Genomic DNA, 21,408 nt, shown 5'->3' with positions numbered 1-21,408 from the left:
GTGCTGCCAATATTTTGTAGTGTAGACTTGGCTCGGGATTCCCGCTGAACAGAAAAATGACCAAAAATGTTTTGGAGGGGGATTCATTTTCATTCCACGGGTTTCAATTTTTTTGGCAACATTTTTAATATAAAAATCTTTTGTTTTTCCTTTCTTTTTACTCTTCCCCGCCCCCCACCCCCTGTTTTCCCTCCTTTTCTTCGCTCTTTTCCCACTGAAGAAAGGTGGGAGGGAAAAGAGGAGAAAGGGAGAGATAAAAAAGAAAAATAAAATAAAAATTCAACTCCTGGGTTTTTTGGGAACAATGCAAAATTTTGAAATCAAATACATTTTTGTAGAAAAATGTTTGGTTCTAAAAATGTTTGTGATTTAGATTTCTTTCCTCGCCTTTAAAAACAAAACAAAAAACCCCCCCAAAACTTTCCCCTTGTTTTTCCTTCTTTTCCCACTGAAAAAGAGGAGGACGAAGGAAGCAAAAAGGATAAAAGAAGGAAAACTTTTTAAAAATGTCTATTAGATTTCTTTGAAAATAATATAAAATGTTGAAAAAATATAAAATTTGTAGAGCAATTTAGGAGTTTGCTGCTGAAAAAATTGGGGGAAAAGAGGGAGAAAAAAAGAAAACACTTGAAATCAAAATAGTCTTGTTTTCAGGTTTAATGACAATAATAAGAAATTAGCAGATTAAAAATAATGAAACAAAGGCCATTTTTTGGGTGGAAAAGGCTTGTTTAAAAATAGAAGACAACCAGGTTCGTCCCCAAGGGATGCCAGCAATTCCCTCAGTGGTGAGGGTCTTGACTCTCTAGCGCTGTCATGTGGCAAAAACATCAGACTCCCCTTGACATTAGGCATTGGGGCCTAGGCCCATTCAGAATTCAATAGATGTGAAAAAATATCTCTTGTGTTCTGGCTCATCTGATCCTGCATTTGGGCTGGAGGAGCCCTCAGACACGGCAGCCAGGGAGTGACAGCAGTAGGCATGCAAGGGGCTGGAGCTGCTCCTTCCCTCAGCCAGGGGCCGATTCTCTGAGCTTGGCACGCGTTAAACCACACACACGCACACACACAATGTACTGTACCTACATGCAATGAACACACAGGAAAAAATGAAGCTCAAGGTACAGGTCTACTCTGGAAAGTGTCTCTGTGCAAATTGCTGTATGGGTGGGGAAGGCAGGTCTGTGTTTATAATTTCAAGGCGAGGATGTGTCACACACTCAGTTTATCAGCTCTTTGACTGCCAGCTCCGCAAGCTCAGCCTCTCTAAGATCTAAGAGTCAAGCTGGGATCTCTTCATTTTCCTTGCCCTCACTCCAGAGTTCATCCCCTGGCTCCCTCAATCTCTTCTTGGATCAATGAGCGCTCTCTGGGATTCTCTGCTCTATGTCCCCCCTCTGGATCTGTTTCATTGTCCATCTCAGCCTCCTCTCATCCTTGCACCTTTCATCCGTCCTGCATTTCTTGTTGGCTTCTGTTTCTTTGGAACCCGTTCCCCCTTCTTCTGGAACCTTGCTAGTTCTTTGAGGAGGTCCTACCCTTCCCTCAGAAGCCACATGGACTGGCTTCTTCACATGCCTGAGAAGTGGGGATGTTCCTGTGGACCATATGACTCAATGACTTCTGAGCCATTCCCACTGCCATCAAGGGTTTTTAAAATAGGTGAATGGTACAGAGTTTAAACATAGAAGTTTCTGGTTATCAGAGAATAACGTACAGATTATCGAGGGGTGTGAAGTTCAATTTAAGAGTGAGTGGCATAAGGAATATACTAAATATGGGTTCAATTCCCTCCTCTGCCACTCAAGTCCTCTTTGATGTTAGGCAAATCACTTAAACTCCTGGTGCCTTAGCTTCCCACCCATACCACTTCCTAGCGTCACGGGGATGTTGTGAAGTACGTTAAAGATTGCGAGGTTCTCAGGTACTACAGTAACTGGACAGATGAGTATCTAAACATAGAGAAGTATAAGCAATGCCTGTTCAACTTGGGGCTCTGTCCCCCTCTGGTGGTGACTAGGCTAATTAGAGATTGATGGGGCTGCTATAAATGGGGTGGCTAAGCGAACTGAAAGGAGATGATCCAGAGTTCCCTGGTTTGATCCCCCACTACTGACCACCCACCCAGGCATGTCTGCATTACCAAAGTAAGTTGCTAATTCCTTTGTGGAGCGGAATCCATCGTGCACTGACTTTGCACAGCCAAAGCTTATCGTAGCAACTAAAACTGGCTGATTTGATGCACCTAAGGGACAGATCTGCTGAATCAGAAGGTGTCATTCTCACACTGTCATTTTCCAGAGTAGAAGTGCATTTTGTTAAGACGTGTAGGAAATCCATTAAGGGGGCTTAAGGCTAGAGGAGGGCAAATGATTCTGATGAGAAACTGCTACATTACCTGTGTGCTCTTTCCAGTTCTGGACAGCTAGATGACCGGAACCTTTGTGGACCTGGGTTTATGTGTGAATGACAGTGGAATGTAAATCTACCCTGTGATTAAAGGCTTCTAATTTCTTAGCCCTGTTTGGATCAGCTGCAGAGATTTCTGCCATCCATGTAAAAACCAACTCCTTAAAGGGATCTGTCCCACACGGACAGATTTTAGCCTCCTTACTTTCCAGTGGTGGCAAGACCAAAGGACATAATCTGGAAAGCTCTGGTGGCATTTGGCATCAGGTTTGGTCCTAGTTCTATGCAAAAATAAAAAATATACAAGTGTCAAAATACATTGGCTATACATCAGAGCACACAGCGTTCTCTAAGACATGGTGATAGTCTCTTCCACTGGGAGCATTGGCTATAGTGTCCTTTATTTGCATTGTCCTTCCAAAAGAAAAGTTACATCCAACTTCGCCAGTGGCAGCTGACGTTGGGTGGAGCTAGTCCAAAAAATGAGCCATTGTCCCCCAAATGCTCTTGGTCGCGTTGATCTAGTTCTTAGCTAAGTTACTGGGGAGTGGCTGTGGGTGCTGGGGTTAGCATGGCAGGAGCTGGGCACCCTGGGTTCTCTCCCCGCCTATGCCCATGTGGCCTTAGGAAAGTCATGCCAATCGCTCAGTACCTCAGTTTCCGCATCTATAATGCGAGGCTAATAACCACTTACCTACTGCGGAGGGATGGGTTGGGGAGCTAATGCCAGAGGCTCAAAGCATGTGGAGACAGACGGACTAAGCAGAGCAGTTGCTAGGGCAGAACAGATGGTTTGTTTTCCAATCTGCGATTTTAATGTCCACAGTGGGGAGAAAAAGCATGCTCCAGCTAGAGCTACGTGTGTAGCACCAGTACAGAGTAGCCCCTCGCACTGTCATAGCGCTTTCTAACCTGACCGGCAGCACCACCTGCTGTTCCAGTCCTGAGACTGCACCATAATCCTCCTCTGGGGCATAGCTTTCTAGTCACGTCCTAGGCCCTGCTCACGTCCCTCGGTGTTAGCCTGCAGCCCCCCTGCTATCCCAAGTTCTCCACCCCCAGCTCTGCCAACACCCCTTAATCCCAACTGCACCCTGCCTGCTATTCCAGTGCTCTGGGCTCCCCCCACAGCTCTGCTAATCCTCTAATATCCTGACCTATAGTCCTAGGCTTCCCGTTCACACACTGTTCTGGTGAGGCCCATCAGGCCTGACCTGCAGCCCTCTGCTGTCCCAGCGCTGGTCTCCCCCCAACCCTCAGCTTTGCTGATACCTCTCATCCACAGCTCTGTTAATGTGCCTCAATCCCAACCCACGGCCCCCCTGCTGTCCCAGCCTTGGGGTCCCCCACCAGTTCTGCTGACACCCTTCAGCCCTAACCCACAGCCTCCCTGCTACTCCATCTCGCACTTCCCCCTCAGGTTTGCCAGTACACCTCACTCCTGCCCTGACCCTTAGTCTTGAGCGACAGACCAAGTTCAAACTCTAGAGTCCCCCTGACCTATTGACTTCTCGACTCTGCATCTAGAGAACCGTTCAGAGGCAGATCTCCATCAACACCAATGGCCATCTAGCCAAGGACCAATTAGAAAACAGCAGACTCTTGCTCTGGCATCTCCTCCAACCATACAATGGTACGTCTCAGTGGTGGGGCCGTTCCTCAGAGTTAAACTTGCCCCTCTGGCCCTCAGAGATGCCACGTCTCAGGTCTCTTAGTAGTACTACAACCCTGGATACCACAGTGTCCATGGCCACAATCCCCACAGCCACAAACAGAACTGATGGGCCGTAGCTGTACAACCCTGGAGAGCTACGGCTGTTGCAAATCAACTTGACGTCTGCCATATATATTCCCTTCCCCCGCCCAACTCCTCGTTTTAGGTTTGTAGGCAGATGTGGTGCAAGAGCTGGCATAGAAGGGGGTGCATGTGTGGAGGTGGATATTGCACATGTGCTGGCACAGAAGGGGGTGCATGTGTGGAGGTGGATGAGTGTGCAGGACATGGTGAAGAGGAGAACTGGCAACCAACGTGGGTTGTGGCAGCCCATCCGTGTTGCGAGTGGCGTTGGGCCTTGGCTCGTTGGCTGTCTCCAATGTTGCCGGCAGTGTGAAGGGGCTAGTACAAGGCACGGCTAGATCTCCTTGTCTCACAGGCCTTGCCCTGCTGGGCATAGCAGCTGGGGGATCAGAAGGGACTGGGAGCAGAGATGAGTTAGTATCCCCAGCCGGCTGCAGCTGCGGATAGAGGATGGAGCAGCTTGTGACAGCACCGGGCATGAATTGTGGTGGAGCACAGCCAGCCAGCCCCAGCTCTCAATGGCATCTCCCCAGCCATTGGGGGAAGGGCACTGTGGCCAGGACCGTGCACCTATATCTCCTCATCCTCGCTGGCCTTGCTCCAGCGGTGACAGCAGTTGGCAGTGATGCCCAGCAGGAAATTGGTGGCCACGGAGGCAATAGAGACCACGAAGCCCACGAAGGCAATGAAGAGATAATCATCCAACGTCAAGGTCAAGTGGCAGGCCTTAAAACTCTCCTCTGTCAGTGAGAACAAGGGGGCTCCCTCTACCTCGGGTGGGGCCCGGCACTCGGCCAGCTGGGAATCTGCAATGAGAAACAAGTAGATGAGAGAAAGGAAAACGTCCTATACACAGGAATTATCCCTTTACCCCACACAGGTAACATTGGCTCTAGCAGGTCCAATATCCATCTGTTCCCAGCTCTGATGCAAACTCATTGTGTGACCTTGGGCAAGTCACTTAGCTGCTCTGTGTCTCAGTTTCACCGTTTGTAAAAGGAGGCTAATAACATTCACCTACTTCTGTAAAGGGCTTTGAGATCTTTGAATGAAAGGCACAAAGTATAATCCTTGTTAGTAGCTTTCTCTTCTGCCTGGAGTTTCTGGATGGTAATGATGATCCTATTTCAGTGTTGTCCTCTGGGGTAGTCAGAGGTTGCTGTGGTGATGTTCATAATGTAGTCATGATGCAGCACAACTGCAGCACAATGCCAGTCAAAACCCTCTATCATAATGTCACAGCATGTCACCAGTAGCTACAGCTGTGACACTGTGTTGGAGTGTAACGTCACCATGGGGTAGCATTGAAAGCTGAGATCTTGCCAAACCAACTGTGACATGAGGTCATGGAACTCAACCCAGCTCAACATCACCATGATGCAACTCAAGGGTGATTACATCAGGACACGGCACCCTCTTAATGTCACTCTCCAATGTGTCCATTCAATTTTGGTGCTTCCAGGTTTTGGGTGCTCAACTTGAGATACATGGGGCCTGGTTTTCCACCTCCATCTCTGCTTGAATTCCATGAGAACTGCAGTGTCCATTGCCTCTGAAAATCAGGGACACAAACTGGGCACCCAAAATTGGAGATGCTCCAAATTATTGGGTGTTTTGGGATAATTTTGGCCCTGGTGCCATGACACTAGGCAGACGGGTGCAAATCTGATGGGGGTAGATAAATTCACTAGAACTACAATGTCACAACAGTATGTCCCCTTTGCACAATGCATTCCCATCACTAGTCTCCAAATGGCATAATGGACTAGGTGACCTCCTGAGGTCCCTTCCAACCCTGATATTCTATGACTTCATGAGACAAGGTCACCAGATAATGATGTTGCATCAGACTCAAGTGTGTTATTATCCTGAAGTCCTACATGTGGGGAAATCTTATCAAATGTAGGATAGGAGAGAGCCCTACACAGCAATTGCTGCTGTTATTCAATCAGAGGGCTCACTGGAGAACGCAATGAGGATCAGCAATACTAGGGGACCCTCAGACCTGAGAGAGGGTGTTTAGATGGAGTCAGGGTCTACTGCAGCTGCAGGAACTCTGGGAAGAATATCCCCTCCCACCACAGCTCCTGCAGTCGGCAGCTTGGGTGATCAGCAACAAGGGCAGGAACTAACTAATAACACAAGAATCAAAAGAGGGCAGGAGGACAGGGAGGAAATGCAGATTGATGGGGTCCCATTGTTGACTGTGAATCTGCCATTGCAAAGACAGAGATAGGCAAAGCCACACCTTGCAAGACCAGTGGGTTCAAACAGAGTCCATTCCCACCCAGTTCGGTGCTTCTCTCTCCTGCCCTGCAGCAACCACTCTTCTATGCCTAATCCCCCTACCCTATGTCCTCCCGTAACCGTTCAGCAATCCCAGTCCATGTCTCCCGACACATACACAGCTCTGCCAACGCGCCTCAATCGAGTCCTGCAGCCTGCCCTGCTATTCCACGCCTGGGCTCCCCCCACAGCTATCCCAATGCTCTTCGGTCCCAATCCACATCCCGGCCTACTATTCCAGCATTGCGCTCCCCCCTGTCCCCCTCCCACAGCTCTGTTTACGCCCGTCAGTCCCAACTTACAGCCTCCTTCCATCTCAGCCCCGGGTTCTCTCCACACACAGCTCTGCCAACGTGCCTCGAGCCTGACCTGCAGCCTCCCCTGTGCTATTCTAGGAGGGCCTATCCGGTTTCACTTGAAATGGACTCTGGGGTTACACCTCCAGGGAGTGCCTCCTGGAGTGGCCTCTAATTGCAGTCCACTAGAGCAGAACACCAGGACTGGATTCTGCGCCCCGTGTAGAGGACTCTGAACAGGTTCCTCTCTGGATCTGGGCCTCCTGCCTTTGACCCTCTGGCTGGTGTTGGGAGGAGACAGAGGCCTTTCCCTTCACACACGGTCCCACCCTGTGCCACGTACCTGAGGTGCAGCGCTGGATACGATTCCTCAGCCACTTCAGGAGCGGCTCCATGGTGCAGCCACACACCCAGGGGTTGCCACCGATCTGTAGAGTCACCAGCACCGGGAGACCCTCCAGGGCTTCCAGGCTGAGGAAGGACAGCCCCCCGTGGCTGAGGTCCAGGTCACGTAGCTGGGCGAGCCCCCGGAAAGCCTGGGGGTGCACCTTTCGCAGACACGGGTTGTGGCTCAGGTCAATCCTCACCAGGCTGTTGGCCTCTTGGAACATATTAGCGACCACGTGGCTGAAGTTGTTGTAGCTCAGGTCCAGGTGGGCCAGTCGCTTGGCAGTCAGGAAGAGCCCGGCGGGCAGCTCGGCCAGGGAGTTGTTCCTTAGGTCCAACACCCTCAGCTCCCCATAGCAGGTGAGGTAGCCCGGCGGGATGGTGGTGATGCGGTTATGTGCCAGGCTCAGGTTCCTGGTGTCTAGGGGCAGGTCGGGGGGCACTGAAAAGAGCCGCTGCCCGCTGCAATCCACAACGTGGCTGCGGCAGGTGCAGAGGACAGGGCACCTGGCGCTGGCCTCAGAGACGGCCATTGCCATGGCAATCAGGAAAGGGGTCAGGAGCATGGCGGAGGAGCGGCGGGACACGGGCCCCTCGCCCCACAGCCAAGTGCAGCCAGTGCCCATTTTAGCTGGTCACGAGCAACATGTCGCACGGAGGCAGAACAAGGAGTAAGTGGGAGTCACTCATGCACGAAGGTGGCTACATGCTGGCTGCCCGGGAAGGCCAGGCCTTAGAGCCATTGTCTATCACATGCCAAGGCCACTGTCACTAGCACACCATGCACGTGAAGGGTGGGCCAGGAACGTCAGGGTCCCGACTCCTCGGACAACGGTTTAGTAGCCCATTCGTCACCCTTTAAAGGGTGTGAAGTGGAGAGCAAAAAGAAACGTAGCTGTATCCATCAGTCTACCCCTTCTGTTGGTCCTTCAAGTGATCAAAAATGGGAGGAAAGCAACTGAAATCAGGGATTTTTTTTTCCAGTTCATCAGCACCCTTGGGACAATGGCTGGAGCCCAGGAAAACAACGTTCTCATTCCCTTTCACACATTTGTCTGCGGGGAGTGAATTCCTGTCTTGTTGAAGCTGAGATGGGGCCAAGCCAAGGAATTTAACCCCACTGAAACCAAAGGTCTATTTTAGTTGCAAAGCGAATCCAGCTCTGATTCAGCAGGAGCCACGGGGCCTTTTCCTGGAGTCATATAGGTCTCTAGTGCCCGAGCAGAGGAACGGCATTTGAAATCCAGATAATAGGTTCTTCGCATGGATGGTCAAAATCCTGGAGGCCTCAACTTCAGCCCAACGATATAGACTCCTTGAGTGGCTTGTGCCTGGGACAATCAGGAGAAACTAAGGTTGGAAACGAGCCCTTTCTGAGGCTGTGATTTCTGCAGTCTGGGAGAGGCCCGAGGGACTGGGATGTTGTGGGGTGGGGATTCCAGGAGGAAAGGGAGGGGGCTGGAGTACTGGGATATCAGCTGCTGATTTATCTTTCACTCCCAGTCTCCCTCCCAGCAGGCAGAAACAGGGCTCCAGCTGCATGGCCTGCCGAGGAAACAGAGGAATCAGACTCAGCAACAAGGTTATCAACCAGCTGGTGTGTTCATACACTCATAGGTTCCAAGGCCAGATCACCACTGTGATCATCTAGTCTGACCTCCTGTCAAGGGTGACCAGACAGCAACTGTGAAAAAACGGGACGGGGAGTGGGGATAATAGGCGCCTATATAAGAAAAAGTCCCAAAAAACGGGACTGTCCCTTTAAAAACGGGACATCTGGTCACCCTACGCCTGTCTAGCGAAGGCCAGAGAATGGCCCCCAAACCATTCCTAGTGCAGAGCGTTCAGAGAAACAGCCCATCTTAACTGAAAAATTGTCAGGGATGGAGAATCCACCACGACCCTTGGCAAATTGTTCCGATGGTTAATTACTTTCACGGTTAGAAATGTGCACCTTATTCCCAGGCTGATTTTGTCTCACTTCAATTTCCAGCCGTGGGAGGAGACGAGGGAACGGCAGGGAATCACCTCACAGTCTCTCTAACTTATTGTTCAGCTCCACCGCCTGTCTGCATCTCTCTGTCCTTTCACCTTATTCACTCTGCTTCAGTCCCACTCTCTTCTTCCACCCCCCCCTGCTTTTATCAGCACTAGACCCCACTCAGCTCTGTCAGTGCCGTTCAGTTCTGACCTGCTTCTCCAGCCTCGGGTCCCCTCCACAGCCAGGGCTCTGCCGTTGCCTCTCCATCCCAACCTGCAGCCCTCTGCTATCTCCGCTCTGAGCCCCCCGCTGAGCCCTGCTCTGTTGATGACCCTCAGTCCTGCCCTGCCCTGGGCTCGCTTCACACACATGCAGCTCTGCTGAAGCCCCACGACCCTAGGCACGGATTAAGAGGTAAAGGCCCAGTCAGCTAAGGAAATGGGGCTCCAACCTCACTGACCTTGGATAAAAGACCCTCAAGTTGCACGACATGCCAAGGGCAAAGCAGGAGCCTAATTCGGAGATGAAGTGTCTGTCAACCTTTCTGATCCTTCAGTCCTGCACTGCTCTGGCAGTGCCTGGACCCCACACCACCCTGGCAATGCTCCTCCCTGCTCTGCATCATCCCCTACTCTGTCAATCCAAGGCCTCCACCCAGAGCTCTGCCAGTGCCTCTGGATCCTGCCCCGCAGGCTGCCTGCTGTCCCAACCCGCGACCTCCCTCAGGCTCTGCAAAAGCCCCTGATGCCACCCCTTGCTCTTCCAGCCCTGGGCCGCTTTCCACCCCTGCTGAGGCCCATCAGTGACCTGAAGAACACTCCGCTATTCCAGTCTCTTTGTCCCGGTGTCAGTCTCCTTCCCTTCCTGTCTCACTCGCCCTGTCTGGCCATATTTCTTTCTCTCCATCGCTCTTCCCAGGGACACGCCCTCCTGTGCTCCAGCTCCCACCTTGCCTTCCCTTCAACCCCCCCCCCCTTCCCCAACACAGCACCTCTGCCAGCCCCACTCCATTCGGCCAGGAAAGCCGCTCACCAGTCCACCCTCCAGCGCTCTCTGCCCCCCACTTCTCAGGCAGGTGCCCCTCTCCCCTAGGGCCTCAGCACACCTACCGCCACACAGCCACTGCTCACCCTCCTGCACCATCCACGCCCTGTCCTCAAGGCACAGACCCTCAGGACAAACACACACCCGGCTGGCTGCCGCCCTTTAGGACACACCCAGCCTGCACACTCACTCCCAGCCCCCTCTCCATCTCCTTTACCTTCCCTCCCCCCGTACTCCGCCCAGTTAGCACAAGCCAGATACTCACTCCGGCCCAAGGAGATCCGCAAAGCAGCTGCGATGCAGACAAGTATCTCCCCTCTTCCTGGGCATCCCCATGTTCTTCAGCCCGGCAGGCGTCCTTCTCCTCTTCTCGGTGGCTTCTAGCTCCTTAGGCAGCACCCCGGCAGCTCCCCCTTGCCATTCTCCCTGTCAGTCCGTGCGTCTGTCCGTCCCTCTCTTCAGAGGAGTGGGTGTGAGACAAGTGGAGGGAATGGCAGTGTCTCTCCTTGAATTGCAGCAGCAGCAGCTGCTGCTGAGTCTGTTAATTCATCCAGGTCTTTCCCCACCTCCTCCTCCTCCTCCTCCTTTCTCTCTCAATCTTTTCTTTTTTTTTCCTCGAGGGCCAGGTACTGACGTGGCACTGTCTCTTAGCAACTGCCTCCACATCTCTGAGCAACAGGGGAGCTTGCTGCAGACCCCACTGAGCGGAGAGAGGAAAATGGAGGAAGCAAACGTGGGGGGGGGGGAATCAATGCCACCCACGGGGATCCTAAGGACACAGAGAGAGACAGACACACAAGTGGGGTGGGGGGTGACATGCAGACAGGCTGGGGTAGAGGAGGCAGAGAGAAGAGCGAGCAGTGAGCCAAAGCGGATGCAAACAGAGATGTGGAGACAGAGGCCAGGGGGAAGAAGGGGAGACATGGGGAAAAAAAATTGAAGCAGAGAATGAGTAAAGAAGGGCCAGGAAGGAAGAGGTGAGGAAGAATAAGCTGCCTGCGACGGGCCCTTCAAGGTCATAAAGCAGCTGAATGAGGAGAATGATGTGGTGGAACTGCCCAGCCCGGGTGTACCATGTCAACATGATGGAGCTCTGCTGTGACAGGGAGAGGCTGGTACTGGCCATGTGTGGCCACGGGGAGAAGGGAGAAGATCCCCTGGTGGGTCTCTTTGAGACCGGAGCCGGCCCCTTGCTAGAATCAATACCCCTTTCTGACCAGCTAACCCCTGCCCACCAGGCAGAGATCAGAGAGATGCTGCATTCGTACCAACAACTGTTTTCCAGCTGGCCTGGGCTCACTAATCAAACTGTCCACTGGGTGGAGATGGGAGCCGGCCCTCCCATCAGGTGTTCCCCATTCAGAGTAACTGGGAACACAGCCCAGGCCCTGGAGGGAGAGGTCAGAGACATGCTGGCTTTAGGGTGATCAAGCCATCCACCAGCCCCGGGGCCTCTCCCGTGGTGCTGGCACCCAGGAAAGATGGGTTGATCTGATTCTGTGTGGCCTATCGGAAGCTCAGTGTCTGGTGCCTACCCCATGCCTGGGCCTGACGAGATCCTAAACAAGTTGAGGGGGACTCGGTACCCTACGAACAGGGATCTCACCAAAGGCTACTGGCAGGTGCCTTTGGATCCAGATGCCAGGTTGAAACTTGCTTTTGTCACCCCTTTGGGGCGGTACAAATCCCTGGTCCTACCTTTCGGCCTCAAGGAGGCTCCAGTCACCTGCCTGCGCCAGGTGGATCAGTTACTGAGGGGGATGGAGAATTTTACCCTAGCGTACATTGATGATATTTGTGTCATTAGCCAGACCTGGGAGGACCATGTGTCCCAGGTGAAGAGGGGGCTGGGTCACCTCCCGGATGCAGGGCTGACTGTAAAAGCTGGGAAGTGCAAGGTGGGGATCAGCTGCCTAATGTCAGAGCCGGCCAAGATGGGGGTGATCAGAGACTGGTCCACACCCCAGACTAAGAAACAGGCCCAGGCCCTTATTGAGATGGTGGGGCACTGCCTCACTTTAGCTCTGGGTCAGCTCCCATCGCGGAGTGATGCAAGAAGGAGAAGACAGACAAGCTGGCCTGGACCAGGCAGTGCCAGAGGGCTCTCTGCACGCTGAAGGAGGATCTGGTCAAGGGCCCGGTGCTGGGAAACCCAGACTTTGACAAGCCCTTCATGGTTTTCACCGACACCTCAGACACTAGGCTGGGCGTGGTGCCGATGCACACCGATGCAATTGGGGGAGAAACACCCCATCATGTACCTAAGCAGGAAATTGCTGCCCCGGAAGCAGAGCTATGCTGCCATAGGGAAGGAATGCCTGGCCCTGGGGGTGGCTCTTAAAAGGCTGCAGCCAGAGCCATCTGGGCAACGCTTGACTGCGTGAACACTGACCACTCGCCCTGCCGTGGCTGCACCAGCTGCAAGGGGCCAGTGCCAAGCTCCTGAGGTGAAGTCTGCCTCTCCAGGATTCTGACATGGACGTGATCCATGTTAAGGGGGGTGCAAATGTTATAGCTGATGCTTTGTCCCGGAGAGCAGGGCTTGAACTTCCCCAGGTCGCTGGCTAAAGTGACCCTGCTCAGTTCGGTCTCGAAGGGGGCGAGATGTGACGTAGGGGGATTTTCCCTCTTATGTTGTATGTAAGCCTATGTGAGTTGTACTGTTTTGCACGAATACTGTGTGTGCCTCAGTTTCCCTGTATGCTGCACCAATGCCTCGGTGATGACTTTGGCTGACACCCTCTGGGGCAGGTGTGGCTGCTCCAGCTGCCTGTATGTGTGCTATGGCCAGTGCCCTTCGTAATCTGAGACCCAGGAGGGGGATGCAACCAGGTGACGACCAGGTGACTTTTTGCTCAGGAAGCGAGACAAAGATGAGGAGGAGCAACGGGGGTGTGGGAGGTTAGATCACTGGTAGCTGGGCTTTCTGCTTGGGGAACTGGAAGAGGGGGAGTCCAGGGCGTTTGGCCTGGGACTTCCCAAGATGGACTTGGCTGAAAGTCACTGATTTCTGTGCTAGCAAGCTCTGTTCTACGCTGTGTTCCTGTTGACTAATAAACCTTCTGTTCTACATGCTGGCTGAGAGTCACTGATGACTGGGGAGTTGGGGTGCAGGGCCTCTGGCTTCCCCAGGAGCCCCGCCTGGGTGGACTCACTGTGGGAAGGGCCCAGGTGGAAGGGGATGCTGAATGCTCTCAGGTCAGACCCAGAAAGGTGGAAGCTGTGTACGCTTCTTGCCCTGGCGACAGTATGCTCAGAGAGAGGAGACATGCTCCCACAGAGTCCTGGCTGGCTTCATATGGAGTAGTTCCAGAGCATCACCCCGGTGACTCCGTGACAGGGGGCACACAGGCTGGGCATGGGAAAGCCAGCCTGAAGAGGGCTATTGTCCTCCCCCCCCCACCTCCAACCCATGTTGGCTTTCCCCTTGCAACCTTCCTCTCCCCCGATGGCCTGTTGCAGCCTCCTGGGTCATCTGAGTTGGTTATTTCTCAGGCACACCCAGGCTGTTGTTCTGCCTTCCCTGTGTGCGTTTGGCGCCCTCCTGGGGTGTCTCATCCTCTGTTTTCTCGCTGCTCAGTTGCTGGCATCCGGCTGCCAGGCAGATGGCCAAGTCCCCTGGAGACCGGGCGACTTTGTGTATGGAGCTCTCCCTGTGGTAGGCATTAATTGGTGCTTATTTTCATTTCAGATCACACCAGGCCTTAAGGGCAGCTCCACGGGGTGGGTGGCATAAAGGCAGATATTTTAGCTAAATCTTGTTCGTTAGGGATAAAACTCAGCACCGGCTGCTTCAAACACACTGCTCTCTGCTACTTTTATTGCTGTCATTATTAGTATTTATTTGTGTATGCTCTGCCTACTCTTCCACTCCTGGGGCGGCTATGCCAGCTCGAGCTTCCGGAGGCTGCCCCCCAACCCCCCAAACAAACAGGAATATTTGAGGAAAGCAGATGCTTTCTGCAACAAACATTTATTTAGTCAAAAATCCAATTTTCCATTAAAAAAAATGGCAACCAACCCTGCTTGTGATTACCAGTAGGAAAGCAGCCTTTACGATGGCCGTCTGCAGTGGGACATGCCAGAGTCATAGGAACAAGTCAGCCTAGAAGCCACCTCTGTTTGACAGAAATGGAACTATGGGTCACCAGGTGGTAAGACAATTGCTAACAAACCTCATGCTCAGAGCCTCTTCTCAAGCCCAGACACACATGGGCCTGGAAGCACCACCTGAGTGACAGCAATTGCTCCTCTAACTTTCATTGCATCTTGGCTTTCATTCAGTTGAGCAGGCTGGCTCTGCTGATCATGTTCCTTATTCTGTTGAGCAATCTCACTCTAGTGTAACATGTCTCAGGCCATATCTAGCTTACAGAGCCCGGGCTTGTATAACTATGCCAGCACAGCCCCCTGCGTAGCCCTTATGTGCCTTTGGCTGGTGTAGTAATACCACCTCCCTGAACAACGTTAGCTAGGCCAAGAAAGCACTCTTCTGTTGGCATAGCTGCAACTACTCTGGGGTTTTTATGTAGCTAGGGATGTGATATTTTTCACACTCCTAGCCAATATAGCTATGCTGGCATAACTTTCTAGTGTAGACCAGGCCTCAGTGTCTCCCATGTTCCTTACCCTACAGCTCAGTGGGAGGAGGAGGGTTACAGGCACAGGTCTCCAAATTCAGGATTTAGGAGCCAAAGATCAAGGAAGTCAGGGTAGAGAAAAGGCAGCACACTGAAAAGACGAATGCAACGTGCCATATAGATGTTGATGTTCAAATGCTCAGCCCAGCCTAACTGCTCCTATTACCAGTATTGCTAAATCCAAATGTTCAAAACTCATGTCAGACCTCAAAAAATCATGAGATTTTAAAAAAAATGAAACAAAGTTGGGGTGATTTTATTTGCTTTCTGGTTTTTTTTAACTTTTAGGCTGCACTTCGGGTACATGTTTAAACTTTTCTCTGCAGTCAAAAGGGCTAGAAACATTCACTCCCCCATCCCTCCTTTTAAAAATGAAAGCTCAGATTCACACACATTCCCAAGCCTGACCAGCTGGGGCTCCAGGAAATGCACCAATTACTGTGTGAGTTGGCAGTACTGTGACTTCCAGGTAGCTGATAACAGCGTCAGCCAGGGCAAGATCTGTAATGAAGGTGGATGAGATTCTGAGCCTCACACTGCAGGATTCAAGGTTCAGGGCCTTCAACCTAGCTCTCCTACATCACAGGGAGGTGCCCTAATCACCAGGCTATAGAGCCAGTGTTTCTCTCTTAGGAACTTCTACACTGCCTGCTCCTTATGGTGGCATATAGTATCCATACTCTACCTGCCCCCCAGCATGGGTATAAATAGCAGTGGAGGTGCTGAAGCATTGCTTAGGTGAGTAAAGACATGCCTTGAATTTCTCCTGTTGGAGCTGTTCCACCTTGTATCAATAATTAAATATTCATTGGGCCAAGGAAAGTTAGAGCACTTCTTTTGTGTGTAGGAGAGCCAGGTTCAAATCCCTAATTTGGAGCTGGGATTTGGGCCTGGGTCTCCCGCACTCTGGGTGAATGCCATAGCCATCAGGCTATTCTGGGCAGGTCCACCCTTGCGTTTTTTCACAAAAAATGTGGGTCCGTTTTGCATCAGAATAAAATCAAGTTCCAAAACCTCGAAATTGTTTGTGAAATGGAATTCCTTGTTTTCCATCCAGCTTTAGTGGCCAGTTATCTCATGATCATCTACAGTGGCCTATCATGTACAGTGAGTAGTAGGTCTGGCAGAAGAAGAACCAGTGGCACTATATGCACAAGGCCATCCTCTGAGCAGAAGACGAGTCACCCAACATAAGCCTCTGGGGCCTGTCAGTGCCAAAAAGAAGGGTGACTAAATCCCACTGTCCACAGCCAGGTCAACAGTGTTTCAGAGACAGCTGATTGAAAGCCAGAATGGACACTTGATCTTTGTCTATCACCAACAGGATATCATCAAACAAGGAGAACAGGACTATTTCAGTACCATGACCAGATCTGAAACCACAGTTCCAGGGACCCAAGGACTCCAGGTCTGTTTCACCACAACAAATAATCACCCCACTTCCCCCCCCTCCCCCCAAAAGAGCAAAAATAAAAAAAGCTTAGAGGCAGAACATCCTGGTGCGGGACTTCTTTGGCTCATGTGGAGCCAACCCTCCTCTTGCAGGAGCTCCTGATACAGATCCTGCTTTGGGATGGATGAGGGTGGGGAAGGGCAGAGGAGGGGCTTGGTTGAAGAGGTGTGGCCAGAGTGGGAGGTTCCTAAACCGTAGTTGTTCTCCAGCTGCTGCAAAACCCATAGTGGCCATGGCAACAAGATACAATTTAGGGCAAACTGGAAGCCCCAGGATAAAGGAGACACAATCTGGAGTCACTCTGCTAGATTCCATGCTGGAATAGGGATGGATTGAAGCTGGGGAGTTCACTGCTGAGGGCATTATGGAGCTGGACGGGAACAGATTTCCCATTCCATGAGAATTTTTGACATTATGAACAATGTTCCTGTCCTGAGTCAGGACAAAAAGTTGAAATCTCAAACCACCCCCCCGAAAGGTTCAAATTGGGCCAATCAAAATGGTTTATTCTTAAAGGATTCATTTTGATTTAGATCGTTTTTTCTTTTATATTTTTTTTACTATAAATTAACTTAATTTTCAAAATGAAAAGAATTCAACCCCCAAAATGTATAGTTTGAAAATGTCAAAATAGGATGTTTCACCAATTTCTAAATTTTCTTTTTTCAAACTGTATTCAAAACTGGGAAATTCAGCAAAACGGAACCTTTCCCACAAATGATTTGGGTTTTGAGAAGCCGGCATTTTCCAATGAAATAAATTTTGTCAAAAGATTCCCGACCAGCTCTAAGTGTTTGCGCCAAGAGAGGATGTCCTGACAGTCACTCATTTCGGAAACACTGGTGTAGCCTCTTCCCTTTCCCCACCGCTCTATTGTACAATTGGGGAAAGGACAGAGCAGAGGTGAGTCCAGGCTGATTAGCAAAATGCCAAGGGCCCTTATTTGGCCCTGGCTTCTATTTACGCCACGCAGAGGTATAGGGAGCTGTCTGTGCCACTGGGGCTTCCCTGGCTTAGGATTGTTTTACGGGCACTAGCTGCTTCTGCCACTTGACTCTGACATCCTGGTGTCCAGACCCGGCCTGCACCTGGACCTTGGCCCTTTTCTGCTGGCGATGGGACACCCATTTTTCTGGGGCCCCTTAATTTGCTGGGACCCATTGGCTAATCTGCCATTGCTCCTAACCAGGGCCGGATTTACACCTTCCATGCCCCTAGGCACAGCATCTTCAGCCCCTCCTTCCCCAACCCATTTTAGAGCGGTAAGGTGCCCCGAGAACGCCGGTGCCCCAGGCACGTGCCTACTGTGTCTAACTGGAAATCCGGCCCTGCCCCCAATAGACCCATAGAAATGTAGGGCTGGAAGGGACTTCGAGAGGTCACCCAGTCCAGCCCCTGTGCTCAGCTCTTAGGGGCTCTGTCCTCAATACCACACTGGCTCCCTGCCCTTGTCCCCAGAGCTGCCAACACTCTTGGTTCAGGTGAGACAGTCCTAGGTTCTGCGTTCCCAGTCCATGTTTCCTAAGGCAGATGCAGCCATGTCATGCTCAGAGTACAGAGGCTTTTGCTCTGGCTGCTCAGCAGCACTGGCTCCCCACCGACTGCTTCTCTGCAATGCTCAGCAGGAGGCTGCAATTGAAGCAGCCAGGCAGTGGGAGCAGAGAGTGGGCTCCAGATCCTGTGCTGCGCCTGGCTGAACAGCAGCTGTCAGTCCCTGGGGAGAACTGGGAGCGAGAGGAGGAGATAACGCAGAAGAGATGCAGAGGGAGCCTGTAGTGGGGTGACCACCCACTCCAGCCTGGAAGGGGTTGGAAAAGCCCTGCAGAGGGCTGGTGCTGGTAAAACCCTGGCTGATTGGGGGAAGTGGCTGCAGCTGGGGCCATGCCCCAAACTAAGCAACAGGGCCTTATAAGAAGGCCAGGGAAGCCGGAAGGATCAGTCTCTCTCTCGCTGTAGAGGGAGAAGGGCCTGGTTGCAGGGGGCTAGAGACAGGGCACCTGAGTGGAGCAGGGCTGGGGAAAGGCAGAGGAGCTGGGGAGCTCCAGCCTGGAAAGCCCCAGGCTGTGGCCTAGCACAAGGCCAACAGGTACTGGGGGTTGCAGAGGGCAGCCCGGGGTAGGCAAAGGCAGCAGGTCTGAACCCTCCTTGCTAGTGATGAGTGGCTGATACTGCAGCCTGCCCCAGGGAACAGGGGCTAGACAATGACTGGCATACACTGAGGCATCTTTCCAGGCTGGAGCTCCCCAGCTCCTCTGCCTTTCCCCAGACCTGCTCTACTCAGGTGCCCTGTCTCTGGCTCCCTGCAGCCGGGCCAATCTCCCTCTACAGCTAGAGAGAGACTGTTGCTTCGGGCTTCCCTGGCCTTCTTATAAGGCCCTGTTGCTCAGTTTGGGGTGTGGCCCTAGCTGCAGCCACTTCCCCCAATCAGCCAGGGTTTTACCAGCCCCAGCCCTCTGCAGGGCTTTTCCAACCCCTTCCAGACTGGAGCGGGTGGTCACCCCACTACAGAGCCCCTTTGGGTTTGAAAGGGAGGATCTAATGTACATTCTGGGTGGTTTTTCAAATCTGAAGTTCCACTGAATACACACATGGGACCTCCTGCCAGTTCCCAGGCCTGCCACGAATTGTAAGAAGTGTCCCTGCTACAAATGTGCCCTTCTGGGTTGTGGAAGTGATCATGCACACAGAGTGAGAAGCAGGCAAGCCGCAGGAGTTGTGGGCTCCACTCTGTGCACTGCTTGTCAGTCTGTTATTTTTAAACAGTGGATTCCACCATGTGTGATGCTCCAGTGCCACCTGATGGGCCACTGGATGAATAGCAGTAGGGAATCCATCTGTGGGAGTTCCCCGTTTAGGTGTATCCCTGTAGGAATCTGTTTCCTCTGCAGTGCAGGCCAGGCCCCCTTACAGCAAGGAGGCTGCACAGCTGAAAAGATCAGCTGGGAGAGGATGCAAGGAGGTGTGATTACGGCTCTGGATTGGCATGCGGGAAATTGGTTTCGGTTCCCAGCCTGGTCACAAGCTCACAGTGACTTTGGGTACAACGGGAATAATAATCCTGCCTTTGTCCGCCTTGTGTAGAACCAAGTTCTTTGGGACAGGGAGCGTCTCTTGCTACACGTGCAGCACCTGGCACAATGGGGCCCTGATCTTACGTGAAGCCTCTAGATGCTGCCTTTATGATGTGCAATAAAGTGCATTGTGAGGCCACTTGTGCAAAGGCCTAAGATGGTTAGACCAAGTTCTAGGGGTGCTGGAGGTGCAGCAGCACCCCCTGGCTGAAGTAGTAATAACAACCAAATACATGGTTTCCATCATATACAGTGTTTACAGTTTTGTTCCCTGGCTTGCAGTACTCTCACTATAGAAAATGTATACTCCAGCCATCCGCCAAGTGATCCCATAGCTGACTCCCTCTGCGTAGGTCCTTATACTGTTAATGCACAACCTGCAGTGATTTATTGCGGTTATATGTCTCCATTTACTAGTGCCGTGGAGCTTTCCGTAACGTGTCCTTCCACTAGGAAAAGTAGTTCATATTGAAAGGGGAAGTTAAAAAAATCAGAGAAATGGGGTATAAATGTCCTGTGATAGTAGCTCTGATTTTATTTATTATAACACTTTTTATTTATTATCACACTTTTCTTTCTTGGCGTCGTCATGAAAAACAGCTGCTCAATGTGCTGCAGCAGTCAAAAAAGGCAACAGAATGTTTGGAAGCATTAGGGAAGGGACAGATAATAAAACAGAAAATATCATATTGCCACACCGTAAATCCATGGTGTGCGCACACCTCGAATACTGCGTGCAGCTCTGGTTGCCCCATCTCAAAAAAAGATATATTAGCATTGGAAAAGGTACAGAGAAGGGCAACAAAAGTGATTGAGGGTCTGGAACAGCTTCCATATGAGGAGAGATTAAAAAGACTGTGTCTGCTCAGCTTGGAAAAGAGGCGACTAAGGGCTGGTCTACACTGATGGGGGGGGAGGTTGATGTAAGATACGCAACTTCAGCTACGAGAATAGCGTAGCTGAAGTCAACGTATCTTATTTCAACTTCCCAGCTGTCCTCACGGTGCGGGATCGACGGCCACGGCTCCCCCGCTGACTCTGCTTCCGCCTCTTGCCCTGGTGGAGTTCCGGAGTCGACGGGGAGCACGGCGGGGATCGAATTATCGCGTCTAGGCAAGATGCGATAAATCGATCCCCGATAGATCGATTGCTACCCGCCGATCTGGCGGGTAGTGTGGACATACCCTAAGGGGTGACCTGATACAGGTCTGTGAAATCATGACTGGTGTGGAGAAAGTGAATAAGGAAATGATATTTACCCCTTCACATAGCACAAGAACCAGCAGTCACCCAGTGAAATTAATAGGCAGCAGGTTTAAAACAAACGAAAGAAAGCATTTCTTCACACAACACACAGTCAACCTGTGGAACTCTTTCCTAGGGGATGTTGTGAAGGTCAAAACTATAACTGGATTAAAAAAAGAATTAGATACGTTCATGAAGGGCAGGTCCATCAATGGATATTAGCCACAATGGTCAGCGATGCAATCCCATGCTCTGGGTGTCATTAAGTCACTGAGTGCCAGATGCTGGGACTGGATGACAGGAGATGGATCACTGAATGATTTCCCTGTTCTGTTCATTCTCTTTGAAGTATCTGGCATTGGCCACTGTAGGAAGACCGGATACTGGGCTAAATAGATGATTGGTCTGACCCAGTGCAACCATTCTTATGTTCCCTTATTTCAGGACCCTGGATGTCTGGGACCCCTTCCGCCTGCTCCCACCCCCCTCCTCACCACTGTGAGCATAGCTGACTTTAGATGCAGCTTCTGGCCCAGGGTCCAATTTTCTACTGAAAACACTGAGCTTGAGTAGTAATAATACTAATAATGCCTAGCTCTCGTGTCACTTCCCTTCTTACACCCAGAGAATCATAGCGACAACTCCAAAGCAGCTCACGAGATGAGGCCTGTTTCATCAGTAGATCTCAAAGTACTTTCCAAAGGAGGTCAGTATCATTACCCCCATTTTACAGATGGGTGTTGGATTAAAAGTGATAATTGGTACATTCCTGCTCTGGGAAAATGTAAGAAAGAATGA

At 51.5% G+C, this 21,408-nt stretch overlaps 1 protein-coding gene across 2 annotated transcripts; it reads right to left on the bottom strand.

Annotated features, from left to right (window-relative positions):
• Nucleotides 1–692: 692 nt before the first annotated feature.
• Nucleotides 693–7,995, bottom strand: LRRC55 (leucine rich repeat containing 55). Of its 2 annotated transcripts, XR_005597435.1 has the most exons (3): nucleotides 7,133–7,995; nucleotides 2,399–5,013; nucleotides 693–1,082 (listed from the first exon to the last, which is right to left on the bottom strand). XR_005597435.1 is itself a non-coding variant. In XM_039533683.1 (2 exons), exons 1-2 carry the CDS (start codon nucleotides 7,800–7,802, stop codon nucleotides 4,778–4,780), a joined length of 906 nt encoding a protein of 301 aa, XP_039389617.1. In that variant the 5' UTR covers nucleotides 7,803–7,995; the 3' UTR covers nucleotides 693–4,777. The 2 variants fall into 2 exon arrangements, 1 of the variants encoding a protein (XP_039389617.1); XM_039533683.1 differs by having other exon boundaries at nucleotides 693–5,013.
• Between the last annotated feature and the right edge of the window lie 13,413 nt (nucleotides 7,996–21,408).

Source organism: Mauremys reevesii, linkage group 4, assembly GCF_016161935.1.
Source record: "Mauremys reevesii isolate NIE-2019 linkage group 4, ASM1616193v1, whole genome shotgun sequence".
In the NCBI taxonomy this organism is placed as follows: Eukaryota; Metazoa; Chordata; order Testudines; family Geoemydidae; genus Mauremys; species Mauremys reevesii.
The sequence above is the reverse complement of the archived record's forward strand: the minus strand, read 5'-3'. Positions and strand labels throughout refer to the sequence as shown.